Raw genomic sequence first — 18,333 nt, forward strand, 5'->3', positions numbered from 1 at the left:
TCCATCACAGGTTGAAAAGAGCAGTGATGTACATACCTACAACACTATAGGGAAAGACGATCTTTGTTACCCATTGTTAGAGCTGTTAGTGGCTTAGAAAGAAGTTCAGAATGCACCAACAAAAAGTTTTGATCATTTGCTTGATAACTTAAAACGTCTGACAGATAGTGAAGCAAATTTTAAAACTAACTGAAAATCATTTCTACAGAAATAATCAAATTTGAAAATGTAATGTAATTGAACAGATAAAATGACTACTCACCAAGCAGTGGCAGTTGTGTAAGCATGACTAAAAAAATAATGTGATAATTAATGTTAACACTAATCACGTATACATTTCCTAAAAACTGATTTTTTCCACGTCATCTTGATAAAAGAATTGTTGAGGTAATCTGTGGAACTAACTAACTAGCAGCCATATCCTGTTCCCATGACGTCCCTGCACACACTCCCAGGCAGCACATCATCTTTCCCCACACCTATCCCATTATCCGTCCCCACACCGCCTCCTTACTCCACCACCCACCCCAGGTTGCTGCTCACATCAGACAGTCACATTCCACAGTCGGGCTACAGCAACTGGAGACAGTAGCCATGTATGTGTTTGTTGTGCTTGTGTGACTGTGTATGTACGTTTTCTATTTCCAAAGGAGGACAATTTTGTCCAAAAGCTTAAAAGTTTAGCAGTCTTTTCATAGGGCCTTGGGCTCAATGCCTCCTCTATGTGGTGAGTAGTGGTCTGTCCTTTTCATAATGTTGTTGTTCTACCAGATTAGGTTTAACCAAAGAGTATGTACCCAAAGAGAGAGATGGGCTGGCCAGCACTTAACTTCAGGAAGTTCATAACCCAGTTCAGGTAGTAGAGACACATAGAGATTAGATTATATCAGATTCAGTTTTCATTCCATACACACAAAAAATGAGTCGATTCTCGTGGGTGTGGAACATGTCAGAAAGTATAACATAAAAAACGTAAAACATTTGAATATAACACTCACTACCCTGATCACTTGTCAGGACATTGTCAAAATATGTGTGTATATTACATTAAACTGGAACTGCTAATATTTACAAATAAGTACACTGTGAGAATGAAACGTTGTTAAGCACTATTAATAAATTAATCATGCCCAAAATACCTAATCTTAATGTTGTGACCAAATTCTGTCAAAACTGAAATCTAACAGACAGTTTTACTTAAGCTGGTCTAACAGTCTCTGTTAAGAAATTCATCTATAGAGTGGAAGCACTTGCCTATCAAAAAGCCTTTCAAACTCTGTTTAATATGTGCTTTATCTGAAACCAAGATTTTAATGTTATCAAAATTGTGTGTTCCTGAATATTGGACTCCTTTTTGGACTGAGGTAAGTGATTTTAAGTCTTTACGTACATTGTTCTTATCCTTAGTATTGATGCTACGTATTGAGCTACTGGTTGGAAATAGAGATATATTACTTGCAACAAATTTCATTAAGGAATAAATATACTGAGAAGCAGTGGCTAGAATACAAAGTTCCTTGAACAGGTTTCTATGTGGTGTTCTTAAATTTACACCAAAAATGATTCTTATTACATGCTTTTGCAGGCTAAAAACTTTTGCTTGGTTAGATGAGTTACCCCAGAATATGATCCCATATGACATAATAGAATGAAAGTAGGCAAAGTATGCAAGTTTTTTTTTTATATTTATATCTCCTACATCTGACGTTATTCTCACTGCAAATACAGACCTGTCTAGGCACTTAAGCAATTCTGTGGCATGCCCTTCCCAACAGAATTTATTATCGAGTTGTAATCCCAGAAATTTAACACTGTCAGCCTCTTCAGTCTACATGTCTTCATATGTTAGACAAAAGATGGAAGGAAACCTCTTACAGGTTCTGAACTGTATACAGTGGATCTTTTCAAAGTTTAATGACAATGAAATAGCTTTAAACCATTTATTAATGTCATTGAAAATTTAATTAGCAGCGATGTCTAAATCTGTACTTGACTTACTACTTATTGCAATGTTTGTATCATCTGCAAACAAAACAAACTTAGCATCTGGCAATGTAACAGGAAAGAGGTCATTAATTTACACAAGAAAAAGTAATGGACCCAACATGGACTCTTGAGAAACACCACATGTAATTAATTCCCAATCATGTGAAGACTGACTGCTTACTGCACAGGTATTTCGCAACTACAGCCTTTTTTTCCTGTTAGTTAGATAAGACTCAAACCACCCATCCATCAACTGTAGTGGGAATTTCCATTCTGAATGAATTTACTGGCCAGAATCAGCCCCTTTGTGAACTTGACAAATTTCTGAGAAGATTGGTCACAGGTTGTTTGACTTACAGGAGAGGATCATGAAAATGTTGCAAACCTGGAGTGGTAGAAGATAAACACCTATCCCACAAAAGACCACTTACTGAGTTTCAAGAACCAGTATTAGATGAGAAATTTGGGCTTATATTACAGCACCATGTGTATTGCTTCTGTAGAAACTGCGAAGATAAAATTAAACTAATTGCAACAAACCCAGAGGCATTTAAGCAGGCCATTCTTCCCACAATCTGTGCTCATATGGAATCGAAGATACCCTAATAGTACCACCTACTAAGCACTTCACAGTGGTTTGCAGGGTTGGTTGTGGATGTAGATGGATATGTACCATTTGACATACATTATACTTTATGGTGTACTTTATATGCATGTATATTAGCAGCTGCTTTTCTTCAATAACCTACCTACCAATAAAGCTTTTGCTTAAATTGTTTTACTGTGTATGGTTACCATATCTGTATGTTACAGGTGAGAGAAAGTTTTATGAGGCAGTTTGTCTATGAAGTGGAAGATGAAGAAACAGAAGGAGGGAAAAAAGTAAATGAAATATTTGACCCACATCAGATAGGATATCGTAAACAGAAGCCATTAAGAACACTGACAACTTTTCCAAAAGTACGCAGCATTGATACAAGACTGAGAAAATCAGCAGTAACACGAATAATAAAGTAAGTTTTAATTGTATCATACGCAGAGTGCTGATATTATATTTTGACCTTTCCAGGAAAAACATCAAAGCTCTTGCAACATATGAATTTTTCACTCAACTGATAGTGTATTACATAATAGTGTCTACATATTTTCCATTAGATTTCTTTCACTTCTATTCACTGCTGGTGAGTATTATTTTCCCCTGTTATTCTTAATAATACTGTATGTGTTATCAATCGGTGTTGTGTCTTCCAAAACACTGACAAAGTTTTGAAATAGACCAAAATGTTATTCTGGTTTCACAAAACTCCACAGGAATTTAGGTATTGCTTAGAATGTCATATTAAATGAAAGCACTAACTATCACAACATTAAAAAAATGGAAGAGGTTCAGCTTAGCGTTAAAGTTAACAGACAAAGCCACAAACAGATACAGTGAGTGTAACTGAGAATAAAGTCTGACAGTTGACCTCTATAGAAATTATATAAAATAATGCAAATGTGGCAAGAAATCATGCAGCAAAATGGTGTTTAAGCATCATTCTGATCGCTTTAAAGCTGGTGATGAGCGTGAAATCTGAAGACTGATTTAATGCAGCTCCCCACTCTGGTCTATCCTATTCAAGTTACTTTATCTCTGTGTAACTACTGCAACCTACAACCATTTGAACCAGCTTACTACATTCAAGCCTTGGTCTCTCTCTATAATATGTTCCCCCAAACATCCCTCCATTATCAAATTGACTATTCCCCAATGGCTCAATATGTGTCGTCTCTACCTATCTCTTCTTTTACTTAAGCTGGGACATATATTTCTTTTCTCCCTGATTCAGTACAGTGCCTCCACATTAGTTTTACAATCTTTCTGCCTACTCTTTAGCATTCTTCTATAGTATTCTTTGTGTTTATATTGTTTATCATTTGCGTTTCTCCACCATATATGGCTGTACTCCAAACATCTCAGAAGTGCTTTAGTTGCTGTTGTCAGTCTACATTTCATATCCTCTTTACTGCTACCATCATCAGTTACTTTTTCCCACACAAATGCCAAAACTCATCTGCTACTTTCAGAATCTCATTTCCTAATCTAATTCCTTCAACATCAACTGAATTACCCTTTGTTGTGCTTTTACTGGTATTCAACTTATAATCTCTTTTCCATTTAGCTGATCATCCAAGTCCTTTGCTGTCCATGTTAGAATTACCATGTTACCAGAAAACTTTAAAGTCTTCATTTTTTTTCTCCCTGAACTATAATTCCTTTTCCAAACTCTTTCTTGGTTTTCTTTTTGTTTGCACTGTGTACAGACAGATAACAATTCGGGGCATCACTACCTCCTTTTCATACCCCTCAACTCCTATAATATCCATCTGGTTTCTATACAAGTTGTAGAGAGCCTTTTACTCCCAATATGTCATCACTGATAACTTTAGAACTGCAATGAGTGTTTTCCAGTCAACATTGCCAAAAGATTTCTCATAATCTACAAACACTATAAAGTGTTTTATATAAATGTGTTTTTATGTCTCTTCAATCAGTCTTCTTAGACAAGTTGTAGGGTCAGTATTGTCTGATATGTTCCAGTCTTTATCTGGAACCCAAACTGATCTTCTCCAACATCAACTTCTAGTAGTCTTTCATTATTCTGTAAATAATTTGTGTTAATATGCTACAACTGAGACTTATCAAACCAATGGTTCAGTAATACATATGTAAGTATTTGCTTCCTTTGGTATTGTTATTACTGTCATCTTCCTGAAGTCTCAGGATATTTTGCCATCTCATGTACAGTGTGTTTCAAAAATGACTGGTATATTTGAAACGGCAATACAAACTAAACGAGCAGCAATAGAAATACACCGTTTGTTGCAATATGCTTGGGACAATAGTACATTTTCAGGCAGACAAACTTTCGAAATTACAGTAGTTACAATTGTCAACAACAGATGGCGCTGCAGTCTGGGAAACTCTATAGTACGATATTTTCCACATATCCATCATGCGTAGCAATAATATGGCGTAGTCTCTGAATGAAATTACCCGAAACCTTTGACAACGTGTCTGGCGGAATGGCTTCACATGCAGATGAGATGTACTGCTTCAGCTGTTCAATTGATTCTGGAGGTACACCTAGTCTTTCAAGTGTTCCCACAGAAAGAAGTCACAGGGGTTCATGTCTGGCGAATTGGGAGGCCAATCCACACCGCCTCCTGTATGTTTCGGATAGCCCAAAGCAATCACATGATCATCAAAATATTCATTCAGGAAATTAAAGACGTCGGCTGTGCGATGTGGCCGGGCACCATCTTGCATAAACCATGAGGTGTTCACAGTGTCGTCTAAGGCAATTTGTACCGCCACAAATTCATGAAGAATGTTCAGATAGCGTGATGCAGTAATCGTTTCGGATCTGAAAAATGGGACAATGATTCCTTTGGAAGAAATGGCGGCCCAGACCAGTACTTTTTGAGGATGCAGGGACGATGGGACTGCAACATGGGGCTTTTTGGTTCCCCATATGCGCCAGTTCTGTTTATTGACGAAGCCGTCCAGGTAAAAATAAGCTTCGTCAATAAACCAAATGGTGCCCACATACATATCGCCGTCATCAGTACTCTGCACTATATCGTTAGCGAATGTCTCTCGTGCAGCAATGGTAGCGGCGCTGAGGGGTTGCCGCATTTGAATTTTGTATGGATAAAGGTGTAAACTCTGGCGCATGAGACGATATGTGGTCATTGGCGTCATTTGGACTGCAGCTGCAACACGGCGAACGGAAACCCGAGGCCGCTGTTGGATCACCTGCTGCACTAGCTGCGCGTCGCCCTCTGTGGTTGCCATACGTGGTCGCCCTACCTTTCCAGCATGTTCATCCGTCACGTTCCCAGTCCATTGAAATTTTTCAAACAGATCCTTTATTGTATCGCTTTTCGGTCCTTTGCTTACATTAAACCTCCATTGAAAACTTTGTCTTGTTGCAACAACACTGTGTTCTAGGCGGTGGAATTCCAACACCAGAAAAATCCTCTGTTCTAAGGAATAAACCATGTTGTCCACAGCATACTTCCACGTTGTGAACAGCACATGCTTACAGCAGAAAGATGACGTACAGAATGGGGCACCCACAGACTGCGTTGTCTTCTATATCTTTCACATTACTTGAAGCGCCATCTGTTGTTGAAAATTGTAACTACTGTAATTTCGAAAGTTTGTCCGCCTGAAAATGTACTGTTGTCCCAAGCATATTGCAACAAACGGTGTATTTCTATCGCTACTCGTTTAGTTTTTATTGCCGTTTCAAATATACCGGTCATTTTTTAAACACCCTGTAAGTGTCATTCAATGTGATACAGTGTTTTCATGGTTGGTCCTCTGAAGGATCATAATAAAGTGAATGTTGTATACTTCATAAGCCTTGTTTTGAACAGTGCTATGTGAAATTCTCTCTGTATCTCATCTTCACCCATTTCCTCTTTCCTCTCCATAATATTGTCTTCAAGTTATTTTCCTTGATATATTTACACAGCCATTCTGTATCCTTACTCCACCTTTTGGCTTTCTCTTCTTTACTCAGTACTGGCTAGCCAGCTGGGCTCTTGATGTTTGTATAGCTGTTTCTGTTTTCTTCAAAGGTTTCTCTGATTTCTCTTTCCTGTAGACATGCATACTTTTACAGTTTTCCATGTCTTCTTGAGTCATACATATTTTGCCAATTTGCACATTCTGTCACTCTCATTTTCTTACTTGCTTCATTTCTCCGTTTTTATGTTTTCTCTTGCCTTTAATTAAATTCAATATCTTGTTTGTTGGCAAAGGATTTCTAACTGGGCTTATCTGTTTGCTTCGTTGTTCTTCTAACGCCTTCACTGTTTCACCAGTCAAAGCCCATTCATTTTCCTTTGTATTTATTTTACCTAACTTAGTTGTTTCTTAATGTCCTTGTGAAACTGTCAACAACCTTTGTGTGTTTCAACATATGCAGACCCCATCACCTTCATTTTCTACATTTCTGCAATTTCTTTAACTTCTGCTCCTGGAGGTGTTTTGCAGCTTAAGATCTGGTTTCAAAATCTCTGTCTTACATAATCTGTCAGTACCTTACTGCGTCTTCAAGTATCTTAAATGAATACAACTTTCTTTCATGGTTTTGAAACTAAGTGTTTGCAGTCGTATAATGCGCCAAGTGCTAGTTGTCCCAATCTTTTTTCCCCCAGGTCATAACAATTTTATAACTGTCGGACTTCATTTTAGTACTGCATTTAGTCAGATAAATGTACTGACATCTGCATGTTCAAAGCATAAGTTATTGATGACAGAAAAGCAATCGCTAAGTAACCAGTTGGCTCACCTTGCACCCACTGCTCTGGGCACTGTAAACTCCATAGTAAAAAATACTTTGCCCCTGACAAAGGATTGGGTCACGGTCTTCTCCGCTTTCACTCTCTGCTAGCTTCCCCTTAATCTCCCACACATTCAGTCAGAACACACTTACTGGGAAGTAAAGAATTTCTATGTTAACACCATTAATAAAAATTTCTATGTTAACACCAATACTACAGTTCAACCTAAGCTCTGAACACAATTCATTGGCCAATTGTTCCATATATATACAAATGAGATTTTTTTAAAAAAGGTCATTATTAATTTTGCTGCTGTAGTACTACTGAAAGTAATTAGCATTTGTGGCTCCACCAACATAATTAATGAAGCAGAAGGTATTTAAGTCAGGTAAGTCTATGTTTTTCAGTCTTTCTGTTCATGGTTAGAGGGTAATCAGAAAGTTCATTTACTTGCGATGCCTTCAGGGTGCTCATGTCATGTCATGCAGCTCTGCACCTGCTCTGGTATTGGTCCTTGCTTAATGTTTTGGGAGAAGGTTTATAATGGTTTTAGAGAGATAAAAAGTCACTAGTTCAAATAACTTTTCTGAATTACATATTCCCAATAAACATGGAAAAGCCATTTAGTGAAGTGTGGTGGCAGGAAGAATGGGATTTCTAGTTTGGTGATTACTGGATTACTAACACGAAATAAGGGAGCATTAATGTCAGTTAATAAAATGTTCTTCAGCAAGTCTTTCAATCTACAGGGGTTGTTTTATGAGGCAGTGCATTCCCTTGTTATATATGGTGCAACAAGTGACACCCATCTTTACTTTTGAGACTAGTCTCATGCAACCTAGACAGTACAAGCTGACTTAGCTCATTATTCTGGATGGAATCTCGAAAATGGCAAGGGAAGTATTGCCTCTGATGGCAGCATCAGCTGGAGCCCGACTCACGTCCTACTTTGCTGGGCCCTGTCACAGTACCCATTTCACTTGCATTGGCCATCTTATGGCTCACTAAAACACACACACACACACACACACACACACACACACACACACACACACACACACGAAAGCTTCCACATCTGGCAACCTTCTGCCTCCTCCTGTCTAACAAAGGACATAGTCTCATGCTACTTTAACCACTCCTGCCCCCCCCCCCCTCCCAATCCTTTATGCCCCCCTCTTCCCCAGAGAAATGTTCATATGGTCATCTTTCAACTTATTTATTTACGTTAATGTTTTAGAAGCTTTCATGTTTCATAATATTAAAAGAGCTTATTATTTACTGTCTTTGTCTACAACAAAAATTACACTCTTATTTAGTAATTAATATATTGGTATAAGCATTTATAGAATGATATAAAAAGTTTCTGTTTCAATTTGTTTCTTAAGTTTACCACCAGTGGTTAACATCTTATCTGATTTTAAGGACTCTTGCTCAGAGGCATCTATCTTTGTACCCTTCCACAGTGTTACACCATATTTGATACCAGTGAGGGTAAAATGTTATATCAGTTCAGTTATTAAATTGTGCTCTGTGCATATTTCTTCCCTTTCAAATGGCTTTACTTTTAATTTCCTCTCTCCACTCCATCGTCTTCTACTGCTTATCCTTCTCTTTTTTTCTCCTCCTGTAGTATATCAGCCCCCAGCACATTTAAATTCTAATTTTTCATGACATACTGAATAACTTGTTTTGTCTCATCATACAGTATTTCAATCTCTTCATCGTTTGTAGAGCTAGCAGTCATTTTTACTTGTACTGCTGTTGAGGGTTGTGGCTTTACTATGCTGGCTATGATGTTCACAGCAATGTACCCACATGCCCGTTTCCTTGTTCATTATTAGACCTTTTTATGCTCTGTTTTATCTTACTGTTCTGAGTATTTTCTTGACACCCATCTCACTATGTTACTGAGCAGGCACTGCAGACCTTGCTGTCATGCGCCCAAAAACCCCTCTACTACTACTACTACTACTACTACTACTACTACTACAATTATTAGACCTGCTCATGCATTACCTCCCTTATTTAGTGTTGGTAATCCAGTAATCACCAAACTAGAAATCCCATTCTCCCTGCCACCACACTTCACTAAATCTCACTATATATATAAATCTGACACATGTATTTCTGTTTTCAAATTTTCTGGGCTACCTATCTGATTTAACATTCTGTAAATATTTTAGGAGTGAAGGAAACAGTGCACCAATAGTGGAAGCATTGAGTCATTAACAGGCACACACAAAAGAAGAAAGAATAAAACTTTGCTAGCTTTTAGATTAATCCGTTTGAGCTAGAGTACTGGCATGCACACATGTGTGCACTCTGTACAGCAATACACACAATGGCAATGTCAGACTTCAATTATGTAACACATGGTGATAATGATGTAGGGGAATGGATTTAAATGGGCAACAGAACAGAGGTGATGGAGACTCTTGGGAAGAGGGTGTGACTGCAAGGGGTTAACAGAGATTGAAGGTAGGAGAATTGGAGGAACAAAGGATGTGTTGTGGGTATTACTCCAGTTTATGTAGTTCAGAAAACCTAGTGTTGGAGATAGGACTCAGATGGCACAGGTTGTGAAGCTGCCATTGAACTCAAGTTTGTTGTGGTCAGTAGCATCTTTTACCAAAGGGTGGTCAACTCAGCTCTTGGCCACAATTTGAGAGGGGCCATTCATTATGGCGGACAGTTGCTTGGAGGTCATCCCCACAAAAATTGCAACTGAGTCAACAATGACATGGTTGCCTTCACAGGTGGCCATTCCTCTGGTAGTATAGGATAAGCCTGTAGCAAGATTAGAGTATGCTGTGTAGGGTGGGTGAATCATGCACCTGGTTGTTCCACAGGGACATGATCCATGCAGCAAGTGGTGGATGTATGAGGGTCGCTCCAAAAGAAATGCACACTTTTTTTGTAAAAAGACAGTTTTCATTCTGCATGTGTGAAAGTTTTGCAGTGTGTAGATACATCCTTCCCACTTGTTTTCAAACTTAGTTCAACCTGTCTCCGTGACTGGCGCCGTCACAGTATGTCTTCAAGATGGCTGCCACACTTGATGTTTGTCAGAAGTAACATGGTGTCATAGAAATCCTGTGCTGTGAAAATGAGATAGTGGGAAACATCCACAAGAGGTTCAAAAAGGTGTATGGAGATGCTGCTGTCAATCGCAGTACAGTTAGTCGGTGGGCAAGCATGTTACGTGATGAAAGCGGGCACGGCAATATTGAGGATTGTCCTCACAGCGGTAGACGTCGTACTGCACACACTCCAGACAATGTGCAAAGATTTAACGAATTGGTGACTGCTGACAGACGCATCACAGTGAACGAATTGTCACGCTACCTTGGGATAGGGGAAGGAAGTGTTTGCAGAATACTGAAAGTGTTGGCGTTAAAAAAGGTTTGTGCAAGGTGAGTTCCCAGGATGTTGACAGTGGCTCACATGGAAACAAGAAAAACGGTATACAGCGAACAGTACAAGAATGGGGGAGATGAATTTCTTAGAAGAATTGTGACAGGTGATGAAACATGGCTCCATCATTTTTCACCAAAGACAAAGAGGCAATCAATGGATTGGCATCATGCAAATTCACCCAAGAAAAAACATTTAAAACCACACCTTCTGCTGGAAAAGTTATGGCTACGGTGTTTTTCGATTCCAAAGGACTCTTGCTTGTGGACATCATGCCAAGTGGAACCACCATAAATTCTGATGCATATGTGACGACACTGAAGAAATTTCAATCTCGACTGAGTTGTGTTCGACTACATTGGCAAAAGCAGGATGTTTTGCTGTTGCACAACAATGCACAGCCACATGCCAGTCAAAAAACCATGGAAGTGACCACAAAACTCGGATGGACAACACTGAAACACCCTCCTTACAGTCCTGACCTGGTTCCATGTGACTATCATCTCTTTGGGAAACTAAAAGACTCTCTTCGTGGAACAAGGTTTGAAGATGATGACTCCCTTGTGCACGCTGCCAAACAGTGGCTCCAACAGGTTGGTCCAGAATTTTACCATGCGGGCATACAGGCGCTGGTTCCAAGATGGTGTAAGGTAGTTGAGAGAGATGGTAATTATGTGGAGAAATGAAAATATTGTTCCTAAAGGATGTATCTACACACTCTAAAACTTTCAAACATGTAGAATAAAAGACGGATTTTAAAAGAAATATTGTGCATTTCTTTTGGAGTGACTCTCGTAAATATCATATTTGTTGGGCCAGGATGTTGTGTAGGTTGAATCGGAGGTGGACTGCAACTTCAGATGAGGTGGGGAGGATTCTGATTAGAATTTGCTTCATTTCTGGTCATGATGGTAGATAGTCGATATAACATTCTACACTTTGAGTTGCAGTATTTTTTCTAGTTACGTCATCATCCTGAGTAAGTAGTCTGTGCTCAGAAGCCAGAATGGGGAATTACTTTCTCTCTTAAATATTTAATCCAGGAGAATGCCATCATCATTAAACCATACATTAGAGCTGCATTTCCATGTTAAATAGAATGACAGTAGTTTTCCCTTGCTTTCAGCCATGTCACAGTACCAACACAGTGAGGCCATGTTGGCTAAAGCTACAAAGACAGAGCAGCTAGTCATACAGACTGTTGTTCCTGCAACTACTGAAAAGGTTGCTGGGCCTCATCATCAATCATCATAGATACCCCTCAAAAGTGATTACATTTAGAGTATGGCTACCTGTAGTGCTGAGCCATACAAGCCATTCTACTATGGCAAGGTTCATGATTTGTGTGAGGAGAAGCCAAGTAACTGTCAGAAATGCCAAGCAGTTCTTCAAGTTGCCACATGGTGTGTGTGATATGGAAGACTTTATACCAGATGTGTTGTTCTTCCCCTCCCTCTGCCCTTCCCATTCTATTCACTGATGCTGTATGAGGGGAACTATTGTCTTTACACATCCATACACACCCTCCTTATTGAAACATTTGTGTTTCTTCAATTTTCAACTTGAACAAATGGTCTGAAGGCTATGATGTAACTTAATCATTGTGTCATGTGAAAACTGAGAGATAAGTAAGACTTTACCAGTTTTTTAATTGTATATATGGTATACGTATTAATCATAACTGCAGTTTAAATATTTTTCAGTGACTCAAACAATCAGCGTCTCATGTTAGGAGATTCTGCAGTTATACCGGTACCAGGCAAGAGCCAAATTAAGCCACAGGGAACTATCAGCAGTGCAAAGCAGTTAAGACTAGACCAAAAAAAGTAAGTAAGGATCATTAGAAGCCCATTATTTTCACAAAATTTTTTTGCATTACAATTAAGAAATAGTTTAACTGCTAACCACTATAGCTTTAAAATAATTTCTACTTATGTATTTAAATTATTTAGTTTAGTTTTGAAATTTTCTGTTATGTATTGTAAAGTTATACATTAAACCTGCATCTGAAAAAGCCTTCATGTCTCAAGCATTGCTTGCAATCCAAGTGTGCCTTGTCTACCATTGTGTAACTTGAGCAAATGGGTACTACAGTAGTCCACCAGAGGGCACGCGAGAATTCAGCCGTGACCTCTGCCGGCGGAACAACAACAACAGCTCAGGCAGCATGGGCCGTGCCCAGTTCAGTTCACATCGGACATGCCTAGCAGACAGTTCCTGGTCTACACTATGTGAAGTGTGACGGAAATGTGAATCATGTTGCTACACAACTGGCAACGAGTAGGGTCGTTCTTTCGCGTGTTGCGGCGTTGTTCCGGTTTCGCAGCTTATCCACAGCATGGAGGATTTAGTGCGAGTTTTGGTTGAGCAGCAGACGGAGCTCATGGCAACCATGAAACAAGTACTTCTGCAATTGCTCTCCACGCAATCTGCTACAGCGCTGTTCCCTCCTCCCTTTCCCCCATATGACGAGACAGCAGAGGATTGGGACGCATATGAACATCGCCTTCAGCAGCATTTCCAGGCGCTTCATGTTGCCGATGCGGAGGTATGTCATGCTCTTTTCTTGTCTTCGATATCTTCCTCTGTGTATCAAGTTTTGCAGCAGCTAGCGCCGTTGCAGGAACCCTCGTCCTCGTCTTTTGACTCATTGTGTTCGTTGCTGTCTTCATATTATCGCCACCGCAAGCGTGTTGTGACAGCTAGGGTCGAGTTCTATCAATGCAAGAAACAGCCCCATCAGTCTTACCGGGCGTGGGCCGCTACCCTGCATGGTCTTAGTCACAAGTGTCATTTTGTCACGGAGCAGCCGCGAGAGTCGTATGGCCACATTACGGTGCGCAACGTCTTTGTTTGTTCGGCCCCTGATAGGGAGGTCCGGCAACGGCCCTGCAGTTGGAAGACCCTTCCCTTGAGGAAGTCCTGTCAATTGCTCAATCGTATGAATTCTCTCACACCACAGGTCAACGGTTGGAAGCGTGGTGTGACATCACGTCGGTTCAGGTTAGTGCGGCCACATCCACTGCATCCAGGGTGGACGACGTGCGAGCGATACAATCAAGCCATTATGGCCACTCCCACATGGCACGTAAACAGAGTTCTGTCCGTCGGCCCCTTTTACCGTCCTTTGCGTCGTGGTATATACATCATGATCATCAGCGTGTCCCCAGTGTTGGGCCGTTTGTCGCAAATGTAATAAAAAAGGACACATTGCTAAAGTTTGCCACTCAGCCTCAAAAGAATTGAAGGAAGCAGGTACAGAGGGCATGGACGTTGACATTCAGGAAGTTTCATCGGGCCTGTCTCCCGACGCATCGGCACGCAAACTCTTTATCAAGGTCTCAGTTCGGTCACGCCGATTACAACTGCAAGTAGATACAGGTGCGGCAGTGTCCTTGTTGAATCCACAAACTTACTCCGACCTTAGGTCGCCCCCGTTGGCCCCAGTTTACCGGCGTATATGCGGTTATGGTAAACAGTTCATTCCCTTACTGGGTCAATTCACTACTGACGTTACTTACAAATCAGTCACTCGGCCTTGTTGTCAGTGATTCGAGCTCCGCTAACCTTTTTGGATTGGATGCCTTTCAACCTTTCGGTTTTTCTATTGCAGACATCATACAGTTGGTCTCCGAAGACTTTCCCTATCAATCATTGGAATCTTTGATCTCTGCCTTTAAGGATATCTTTGAGGAGGGCCTGGGGCGTGTTTCAGACTTTGAAGCTCACTTAACATTGCAGGCGTCGGCTCGCTTGCATTTTCTATGTGCAAGGCAGATCCCCTTGGCTCTCCGCCCTCAGGTAAAAGCAGAGCTAGACTGGCTGCAAGCCCTCGGGGTCGTTCTTCCCATTTCTTGTAGTGAGTGGGCTTCACCCCTCGTTATTGTCAGGAAACCCTTGGGAAAATTATGTCTTTGTGGCGATTTCAAGGCCACCATTAATTCCCAATTGGTGGTGGACACCTGTCCCTTGCCTCATTCTAAGGAATTGTTCTCTGCCCATGGCGGGAGGCCAATATTTTTCGAAAATCAATCTTTCGGAGGCTTGTCATCAGATACCACTTGATGAGGACTCTAAACGGCCGGTGGTCGCAAACATTCTGTTTGGCCTTTACCAATACCAGCGGTTGGCCTTCGGAATATCCAGTACCCCGGCAATATTCCAGTGTTATCTTGAGCACACCACATCGACAATCTCTCATTGTATTAATTACCTGGATGACATAATTGTCACAGGCCGTAGCACAAAGAAACACTTGCACAACCTGCAAACACTCTTTCTCAAATTCTGCCTTCTGCACAAGAGTGCTCCTTTTGATCAGTCAGTGGCATGCTAGCGAGCGTTCACCTCGTTGAAGGGCCTCCTCACGTCAGTGCCTTGTTTGGCTACTTTTGACCCCAATAAGCCGTTGGTCCTGGCTGCAGGTGCTTCGCAGTATGGGGTGGGGGTGGTCCTGGCCCATTGCAACGTGGATGGCGCCAGGCAGCCACTGGCGTTTGCGTCTAAAACTCTTAGTCCCGCGCTGGCCCATTACTCCCAGGTGGAAAAAGAGGCTTTGGCCATTGTTTACACTGTTACCAAGTTTCACCCTTTCTTGTATGGCACGAAGTTTCAGTTAATCACTGACCATAAGCCGTTGATATCGTTATTTGGCATCACCTCGCAGATTCCGGATAGGGCTGCCCACAGACTGCAGCATTGGGCCTTGTTCCACTCTCTAAGTACCATTATGATATTCATTTTTGCCCTACCGGACAGCATGCCAATGCCGACGCTCTTTTCCGTCTTCCTGTGGGCCCGGATCCTAAGTTCAATCGGGAGGAGATTATGTGTGTTCATTTGGATGTGGCATCCCGCCAAGCGGTTGATGGCTTCCCAATCACTAGTTCTAGAGTCGCCATGGAAACGGCAGCTGACCCGGTTCTCCAGCAAGTAGTTTGCCTTGTTCAGCAGGGGTGGTCATCGACCTCCAGGCCGAGCCTTAAACCCTCTTCGTAATTATTTTGTTCTACAAGACTGCCTCTCAGTCTTGGAAGGAGTTCTCCTTCTGGCTACCGAGAATACAGCTCCTCACATGGTTGTTCCTGCAAGTTTGCGAAGGGAGGTCCTCACATTATTACATGAGAGGCACTGGGGTGTTTCCCGTAATAAAACTTTGGCTCGCAGACATGTGTACTGGCCCAGTATTGACAGAGAAATTGAGCACTTAGTGGCAGCCTGTTCCCTAGTGTGTGAGTCAACAGGCATCTCCCAGGTCAGCATTCTCTTCATGGCCACCTGCAACCCAGGCACGGGAACATGTTAACATAGATTTTGCGGGCCCGTTTCTCAATGACTTTTGGCTCATTGCCATTGATGCTTAATTCCGATTCCCATATGTAGTTCGCAGCCCCTCAACAACTTCAGTAGTTGCAATCCAGGCACTCGCAAAAATCTTTTCTGTGGAAGGTCTGCCAGTCACCCTGGTATCGGACAATGGACCTCAGTTTATTTCGCAGACCTTCCAGGATTTTTGTAGATGCTTCAGTATTCGGCATGTTTGTTCTCCCCCCTTTCATCCACAATCTAATGAGGAAGCCGAGCGCATGGTGCGCACATTTAAGATACAGATGAAAAAGGTGTGTGCATGAATTTCCTGCGGAGGAGGCATTGACGTTTTCCCTGATGGCATACCTGACCACACCAATAGGAGAACGTAGCCCCGCAGAGATCCTCCAAGGGCGCCAACCTAGGACTCTGCTGCACCTCCTCTGGCCTGGTCCTCGCCAGTCTTCGCAAAACGTAGTACCCGGCTTTCCACCGGGTATGTCATTCTGGGTTTGGTCGCAATCCATGTTGGATACTGGCGGTGGTCCTGTGCCGCAATGGCTGCCGGCTCTGTACCTTGCAGGCGGGGGATGGGGAGGTGCCTCGTCACCAAAATCAGCTACGTCCACATTTGGGCACTCATCCTCGGGCGCCGGCTTCCCCATTGCCGTCAACCGTATTGTTTTCTCAGGGGACGCTTCCGCCCCTCCCACCTGTGACTCCGCCACACTGTGATGGTTCTTAGCCTTGGAAGCCTCCAGTAGCTCCAGCACCAGCATCACCATCGTTAGAGATGCCTCGGTGAGAGCCGGACCCCTTCACAGGCCCGGTGTCTCAGGAGGCTGGTTCACCTGTGGTCGTCCGTCCTCCTTCGTCACCGCCACTGGGTGTTGCTCCTCCCGAAGTGGACCGGGATCCGGTGTTCGACGGCTTGTTGCCCGTTCTGTCCTGGGCTCTGGTGGTGGGGTGACGGGGGCCTCTTCGTGTGGGTCACTTCCAACCATATTCGAAGGTTCCGGCTCGAGGGTTGGCAGATCCCCCCCGACTCCAGCCTTCCAATGGATGTGGAGGTCATCGCTACTGCACCTTCCGATGCAGTGTATCACAGTGGCTTCACCCCCCAAAGGAAGAGGTGTGCAGTAGCCACCAGAAAGATCTCGGGAGGTGCATGGACAGTAGTTGCCGCAAGTAAAGTCCCGTCCACCAGAGGGCACGCGAGAATTCGGCCGCGACCTCTGCCGGTGGAACAACTACAACTCAGGCAGCATGGGCCGTGCCCAGTTCAGTTCACATCGGGCATGCCTAGCAAACAGTTCCCAGTCTACACCATGTGAAGTGGGACAGAAACGTGAATCGTGTTACTACCGGTACAACCGGCAGTATGGTTATTACTTCATAAAATACTGTACATCTCAGCACGGTGAGAGCTACACATTCTTGACAGTTTGCTACACTATCCTGTGCAAGCTTCTTCATCTCCCAGTACCTACTGCAACCTATATCCTTCTGAATCTGCTTAGTGTATTCATCTCTTGGTCTCCCTCTATGATTTTTACCCTCCACACTGCCCGCCAGTACTAAATTGGTGATCCCTTGATGCCTCAGAACATGTCCTACCAACCGATCAGGGACTGGGTGTTGCATTGTCCTATTCATCATCATTTCATCCACAACGACGCGCAAGTCGCCGAAGTGGTGTCACCACCACCCGGCAAACAATCTACCCAACGAAAGGACCTAGTCACACGACATTCACATTTTTTTGGTTAGAGTTTTATTTTCTTTCTAAGTACTTCATCATTTTCGTATGTACTTACTTGCAGTGTCACCAGGCCAGCATGCAAAGGATGACATTTCAGGGTTCTGCTGAGGCTATCATGGCTACCGTACCGGCCTCGTGGCTCACGAAATCCTCACCATACTTCATCCTCAGCAGCTATCCCCTGCTTGTACCCATCACCCCTACACTCTCCACAGCAATAAATTGAGCAGCACATGTTTCTTATCCTACACCTGACTTTTTGAAATGGATGTTTGGCATCTTTCCAAATTGTAGTATGTGATTTTTTAATGAGAGTGTGCGAAAATAATCTTTTTCTATGTTGTTGTTGTCGTTGTTGTTTTGGTCCTCAGTCCATAGACTAGTTTGATGCAGCTCTCCATGCTACTCTATCCTGTGCAAGTTTGTTCATCTCCCAGTACCTACTGCAACCTACATCCTTCTGAATCTGTTTAGTATATTCATCTCTTGGTCTCCCTCTACGATTTTTACCCTCCATGCTGCCCTCA

At 42.3% G+C, this 18,333-nt stretch overlaps 1 protein-coding gene across 1 annotated transcript in view; it reads left to right on the forward strand.

Annotated features, from left to right (window-relative positions):
- LOC126276364 (sodium leak channel NALCN) overlaps positions 1 to 18,333 on the forward strand; it is a 361,108-nt gene that overhangs the window by 195,246 nt on the left and 147,529 nt on the right. Inside the window, exons 14-15 of the mRNA XM_049977270.1 lie at positions 2,800 to 2,999; positions 12,441 to 12,563. Of these exons, the coding sequence (XP_049833227.1) occupies positions 2,800 to 2,999; positions 12,441 to 12,563 (323 nt within the window). The remainder of the gene's footprint in view (positions 1 to 2,799; positions 3,000 to 12,440; positions 12,564 to 18,333) is intronic.

Source organism: Schistocerca gregaria, chromosome 1, assembly GCF_023897955.1.
Source record: "Schistocerca gregaria isolate iqSchGreg1 chromosome 1, iqSchGreg1.2, whole genome shotgun sequence".
NCBI lineage: Eukaryota > Metazoa > Arthropoda > Insecta > Orthoptera > Acrididae > Schistocerca > Schistocerca gregaria.